Here is a 7576-nt window from a genome sequence, read left to right as displayed (position 1 = left end):
ATATTCATCTTATCAGCTAATTTAATGACTAGGTGTCTAACTCAGCAATGAAACCGATAAAATGTATATTACATGAAGAAAAGGGCAAAATCATCAGTAAATTTTATTTTGGGACTTATTCGCAAATTAGGGTAAAATAATGGGACTTTAGTGAAACATGTACGTAATAAAACCGGTAAACCGAAAAAAATGGGTCAATTTGACATTTTTACTGGTAATTCATGCTTTTTCGTAAACAAATTTTAGTTTGAGACTTTTCTGTAAATTATGGTAAAATTTTTGGACTTTTCTAGAGATTTCCCATTTAAAATCTAATAAATTGAAAGGTGTTTTTCATATATATATATATATATATATATATATATATATATATATATATATATATATATATATATATATATATATATATATATATATATATATATATATATATATATATATATATATATGGGGAGGCTCAATAAAGGAACCATAATTAACAAGAAACGAAGAAACCAATCATAAGCGTCGAAAATCATAATGATCAATGGCAAGGAAATAGATATACACTTATACATTGGACGCACACACACCGGATTATACCAATAAATCTATATCCTTACCGAAAGACTCACCTCTTTTTTTGTTTAAAATTTTTTATCGAAAAAAACCGAATATACCGTTGTTCTTGTTTTTTCGTTCTTTTTCTATAGAGATCCATGTTATTATATAAAAAATGAACTTTTATTTTTCTAGAAAAATCTATTAGTTTTTTCAATATTTAAGTTTATTTATATAAAAAAAACTAATTATACCAAAAATATTAATTTTTGTACTCTACTAATAAACATCAACACCGACTAAAAAAAACTCAATCAGTGTAGATTCACACTGTAAATCTAAAGTGTAATTATTTCAATTTTTAACATTCACAATGTGAAAAAGCTAGATCAGTTCAGATTCACATTGTGAATCTGACTTACTATTATGTACACTGTGAATCTGAGAAGGTTCACAATGTGAATTTGAACAGGTTCATAATATGAATCTGAACAGGTTCACAATGTGAATCTAAACTAAAATAACATTTTTTTAACATGAATATGAATCTATGTTTAAAAAGTACCAAAAAGTATGAATTTTGATATATTTATTTATGTTTTTCTGTAAAAAAATAGAGCTTAACTTTTCAACAAAAAAAAATGAAATAAGTTTTTTCGAAAGAAAACAGTTTGTTTTTTATATATTTTCATGAATCTCTACGGAAAGAGGACGAAAAATAGTGAACAACGGTATATTCGTTTTTTTTTTCGATAAAAAACATGGCCTAAAAAATATTAAAACGAAAAAATGAAGTGAGTTTTTTATAATCTGGTATATGTGTGTCTATTTTAAAAGTCTACAGCCATTATTTTTGCCATTGATCACTTTAAAATTTCGACGCTTTGGATTGATTGTTTGGTTTCTTGATTAATAATGGTTCTCTATTGAATATATATATATATATATATATATATATATATATATATATATATATATATATATATATATATATATATATATAACGAATAAAATTGAAGTAATGTTGGAAATGAGATAGTATTTGGTTATTTATTTATTTTTATTTTTTTACTTATTTTAAAGTTAAAGTAAAGAGATGGATTGGAGAGATGTTGCGTTGAAACAACCCTAAATATAGGGATAATGACTTAAAAGAGTAATATATTCTTCGATTTGTATATATTTGGTCACTGAGTTTATTTTTTGTTCATATTTACCGCTTCAACTTGTTAAACTGTACACATTCAGTCTTTATGACCGGTTATTTCAGGTTAATCGCTAAAAATGTCTTAATAAGGTAATATATTTCTCATTTTGTACACATTTAGTCATTAATATTTTTGTACACATTTAGTCCTTCATATTTTTTGTTGCAAAATAATTTTTTTTGTTTTTATACTCATACAATACTTATGAATGTTTTCTTTAAGTTTTTTTAACATCTTACATGAAACAATCATTAACGAGATGTTTTAGGCTTTTGATGTTTATGTCTATCGCGATCTCGACTACTTTGCTGCTTAGGTCAAGTGTTTTGAACGTCATACATTTTTCATACTATCTCAGATTTTAAAGATCTTTATATTTATGCGTTTGTATTTTAGTCTACTACAACTTTCGTTTAGATTACTCCCGTTAAAAAATAATATATTTTTTAATTTTGATCTTTATATCCATATGTTTTTTTATGAATGTATGTATGAAAGTTTTTTTTAATAAAATCGTAAGTAAAAGCATATTATATTTTAACGGAAGTAATCTTAACGAAAGTTATATCTGACTTAAAAAACGAACACGTACACATAAAGATCGTTAAAATCAGATATCGTATGAAGAAGTTACGACGTTCGGAATACAAAACCTGAGCCAAAACCACAAGACATATGCAATCAAGCAGTCGAGGCCGCGATGAACATAAGTATCAACAACCCCAAACACCTCATCAATCAGGGACGGACGCAGGATTTGGTAGAAGGTGTTGCCGGTAAGTAGAAAAAAGAAAAAAATATCGAAAAATGTACACTGCGTACAGAAAAAACAGGGATTGTCGGCGCCACTGCGGGCACCCAAAGAGAACCGTCATTGCCATCAATGATAGTCCCATGTTAGATGTCGTGAGAAAAATCCAAATTAAATCATTCAAAAGTACTGAATTTGTACAAAAACTAAAAATGACTTATTTTGAAACAAAAAAAAAATTAAGGATTAAATGTGTACAAAAATATTAATGACTAAATGTGTACTAAATGAGAAATATATTACCTTAATAAGTCATTTTTCTCGGCTAACCTGGAGTAACCGGTCATAATGACTGGATGTGTACAGTTTAACAAGTTGAAGGGGTAAATGTCGACGAAAAAAAAACTCAGTGACCAAATATGTAAAAATCAAAAAATATATTACCCTTTTAAGTCATTGTCCCCTAAATATAATATCTTCTAAATAAAACGCAATGGCCGGGTTCATAACAAAAATATAATAATAATCTGAATATAAACAAAACAAATAAGGAAACACAAATACTTTTTTGACTTTATCTCCATGTATTTATTAATATGTGTAAAAAAAAATTGTACAATATTAGTTGACGTTTCAATCCGGCGATGCATGATAGAGTCAATATAAATACCAACGTAAAAACAACGCCTACATGACGAACCCATGATATATATAAAGAGAAATTAACACATATCAATCTATATGTTATTCAAAGTGTATGTATCTTCTTCCCTCCATTTTCCTCCGCCACAAGACGCCCTTGGGTTGTCAGATAACCATATCTGAATCATCTTTGACACTTAAGAGATTTGTTCAAATTATTCCTCCAAGTTCTTTATCTGAATCACAGACAAACGCACACACGATTTCACAGTTAGTGTGTTTAAATTGGAGTCTGATCAAACAAAGCTTCATCCATGGCCGGCCATCGTGATCAAAATATGTTCGGTCATGACGATGATATCAATCCTTTTGCAGTAACTCTCTCTCTCTCTCTCTCTCTCTCTCCAGAAAATAAATATTATATATATACACATCAAATAGCTTTATGCATGTTTCGTGATGATCAAAAACAGAGATCCGTTCGGTAAATGTAACGTTCTAAGCTCAATCCCACAAAATAATTCAATTATTTTGAAAAATAACTAAATATTGTTTGTATATACGTATCAATTCGCTTTATACATGTTTCGTGATGATAAAACGAATAGATCCATTCGATAAAATGTAAATGTAATGTTCTAAGCTCAAATCCGTAAAAGAACTGATGAGTTATAATTATCTCAAATGATTGAGTGTAGTTGTATAACTTACAATAATATTTATGAGTCGTAATTTTAGATTAATCGAGTGATTATTTGTGTATAATGAAAGCTATTATGAAAAAGAAGACTTCAAGATATACAAATATATATAAGATAGTGTTACACCAATATGATATACATTAATAATCTATATATTGTTCAAAACAACAAAATTGATAATTAATTCAGGATATGAGATTAGTTTATTTTTTGATAGAATCATAACAACAATCATCGAGTCCCTCCAAGCTCCAAGTTATCAACTCTTGGTCATGAACCTGCACTTGCCTACGGTCATGGTGGCGCTGCACCACATACTTCTCTAGATACTCCTACGGTAATTCAAGTTTAATTACAATGTGTATTTTATTAAATCTTGTTTTAATTATTTTTAATGAATTAATGAATTATTTTGTCTTGTAAATGTATTTTGAACTTAGAAATTAAAGAAGAAGAGACAGGAGTTGGAAGCTAAGGAGGCTGAATTGAACAAGAGAGAAGAGGTATTTAGGGTCATAATAGTTTAAATTCAATCAATGTGTCTATTAATTTTTATTGTCCATAACCAAAAAAAATAGTTACCAATTTTAAAATGGAACAATAATAATTTTCAGAAAAATAAAAGACAAATTTTGACTTTCTTTTCTCAACCAAAAATAATTAATGGGGTATATATAGCAACCAAGTTTTTGTCATGTTTAATTTTGATAGCCAACTTTTATTTTTTACATTTATGTTACCCAACTTAGAAGCTTAATATATTTGACAACCAAATAGAGTTGGTTATCAAAATAAAAATAAAAACAAATTAAAAGTTGTAAATTATTATTATATCAGGTTTTTAATTTATTTTTTAATGGATGCAGATCCTGAAACGAAAAGAAGAAGCAATAGCAAAATGTAAGTTTTTAACATCTTTGTCACTATATTTTATCTTGATTTTTAGACCCTAAAACAAAATGTGGAAAAGAAAAAAATGAACGTTACATAACAAAAACGGTTCATAAAATCATTCACAAAAAACCCGAGTTTATTAATTAATTAATGACTACAAAAAATTTCTTACTAATATTCTTTTGCCTTTTATCATTCTATAGCTGCTGTTGCTGGCATTAGAGTTAAAAATTGGCCTCCATTTTATCCCCTTGTCCATCACAATATTGCGGGTGATATACCAATTCACCTTCAAAGAATACAGTATGTTGCATATGCAATATTATTAGGTACGTTCTCGAGTTTCGATTTGTGTTACTCTGATATTAATTATGCTAAAACAAAATTTTAGAATGATTATACTTTGTTGATTCAGGAGTACCAATTTCGCTTTTTTGGAATCTTATAATGAGTATAGCAGTATTTGCAAGTGGGGCAGGTTTGTATTTTATCTCAAAAAACACTTTGAATAATATCTTTTATTTGGCTTCATAACATATTTTGCCCCATCTTTTATAGAGGGTGCCTTTGTGTTCTTCTCTGCAATCTACTTTTTGTTAGGGCCTCCGGGAGCCTTTTACTTTTGGTATCGTCCATTGTATCGTGCAAATAGGTAAGCATGTCTCGTTAGTCGTTACAATTATTTATATCATCTTTGTTCACATTCTAAAACGAAAAAACTATTCTTGAAATCGCTTATCACCACAAGTGTCATATCAATTTTGGTGTTACACAGTTCACGTCACTCTATCTCAGAACACTGACTTAATTTTATACATAAATTATTAAATATTAACATAGAAATAAATGTGATTTTTCTTTCAAAATATATCATTACACTAATCTCACCAGGAACTTTAAAATTAGTCCAATATTATATAATATACTTATATTTTCTAATATAGAATCAAAATTAATAGTTTTTGTTTTAACGGGTTTTAATTAAGTAAAATATTATTAAAAATGAGTAATAATTAGTTACATATCGTATATATTTTTTTTATGTGTTAAATAAAATACCATTAAATTTTCTAAAATATTTTTCCATATGCAGGACTGATAATGGTACAAGTTTTGGTTGTTTTTTCTTCAACTTCTTCGTGAGTATCTTGCATCTCTTCAACTTTATATTTTCATAACAATTATAAATTGTAACTCAATTTATTCTTGAATAGAATCACATCTTGTTCTTTACATTTGCTGCAATTGGTCCCCGCATATTATTTGTTGGGCTACATTTTGCGTGAGTTCCTCATACATTTTTGACAACTTCTCATATTTTGTTTATGTTTTATACAAGAAAATATAAGTTAAATCAATGTTTCTTGTTTACAGTGGGATCTTGAATGCAATAAGTCTCATGAAAGATCATCCCGCGCTCGGGGTAATCTCAGAATTTCAATACTTACATAAAAAATTTACTTTTATATTACAATAAATAAATAACACTGCAAGTTTTTATTTTGTAGATTATGAGCTTTATAGGATTTGTATTGTTTGCAATTGAGGCAATTGTAAGCATTTGGCTTTTCCAACAAGTCTATCGGAACTTTCGTGGTCATGGCAAATCAGCTACAATACGAATCGACCTTTAAGGCAAAGAAAATAGTCGAATATGTCTTTTCAACTAAAAATAGTTCTACAATGAGTATGACATCGCTCAGTGTTTGGTTTATGGATTGTTGATTGTTTATTGTTCTTTATAAACAACTAGTATTTAAGCCCGCACTTTGCTGCGGATTTTTACATATTTTTGTTGCAACAATATACATTTTTTTAATTAACGAAAAAAAATCAAATAATAGAAAATGTATTATATATGACCCGACTCATATATAAGAAGCGTATATAAAAATAAGCACCTAAACATACAAAAAAAAATAATCAAAACGTAGACAATCTCGAATTGAAATACATTCAAACGTTGACCACCTTTAATTTATACTGATACATACATAACAAAAGCAAGTCATTTAATGAACAAAAATTATTAAAGAAAATCAAACTATATATATTATATGAGATAAAGACGAAAGTTTAGAAAATGCAAGTGACAATAATAATATTTTATAGAGTTCAAAGTTAAAAGAGTGAAAGTAACATTTTAAAATAGAGGAGTATAAAATGTATTTACAAATAAGAAAAAGTTGAGGGATGAAAGTAACATTTACAAAATAAAGAGTTGTAAGCGATGTATTATATAAAATGGAAATGTTAAATATGTAATTTATACATTGTCATACTTGTACATTGTGGATGAAGACTTGTACTTTAGCTACAGTAACCTTCCCTCACAAATGAAGGTTACCTATTGTATATATTTATAATAATCTTTTATTTGTGACTAAATTTTTTTTTAGAAATAGTAATTAATTGTTATAGACATTTGTGATATTTTTAGCGGATATTTTAGAAGTTACTCACTTATATTTGTAGTTACTAGAGATTTTTCTAATCATAATTATTATTTTACACGTTTCACCGAATACTATATAAGCACATCTGGATGATGTTGTGCATAATTCTTGGAGTAACCAAGAGCTTGGGTTGGTGATGTTGGGTGACAACAAAACAAGCTAAGAACTTCGGACAAACATCAAAACAAACATCGGTGAAATTGCAGAAATAAAACTTCTGAAAATGTAAATCAAGTTAACAGAATATTTAACATGGTTCGGTTAAGGTAACCTTCATCCACGGGCGAACGAGAGAGAGAGAGAGAGAGAGAGAGAGAGAGAGAGAGAGAGGATTTTATTAACTTCCAAGAACAAATACAGTCACACACAAATGTTACACCTTAC

At 27.9% G+C, this 7576-nt stretch overlaps 1 protein-coding gene across 1 annotated transcript; it reads left to right on the top strand.

The window, feature by feature from the left end:
- The first annotated feature begins 3455 nt into the window (after positions 1-3455).
- On the top strand, positions 3456-6370 carry LOC145130602 (secretory carrier-associated membrane protein 1-like). Its single transcript, XM_079065379.1, has 11 exons — positions 3456-3515; positions 4060-4179; positions 4283-4345; positions 4709-4742; positions 4940-5065; positions 5152-5214; positions 5295-5388; positions 5830-5875; positions 5951-6018; positions 6111-6159; positions 6245-6370. The coding sequence occupies exons 1-11, from the start codon at positions 3456-3458 to the stop codon at positions 6368-6370; spliced, it is 849 nt and encodes a 282-aa protein (XP_078921505.1).
- The last annotated feature ends 1206 nt before the right edge of the window (positions 6371-7576 follow it).

The sequence above is a fragment of the Lactuca virosa genome, chromosome 1, assembly GCF_052849685.1.
Source record: "Lactuca virosa cultivar CGN04683 chromosome 1, Lactuca_virosa_CGN04683_v6, whole genome shotgun sequence".
NCBI classification, from domain to species: Eukaryota; Viridiplantae; Streptophyta; class Magnoliopsida; order Asterales; family Asteraceae; genus Lactuca; species Lactuca virosa.
Note: the sequence above shows the minus strand (reverse complement) of the source record. Positions and strands in the feature narration are given on the sequence as shown.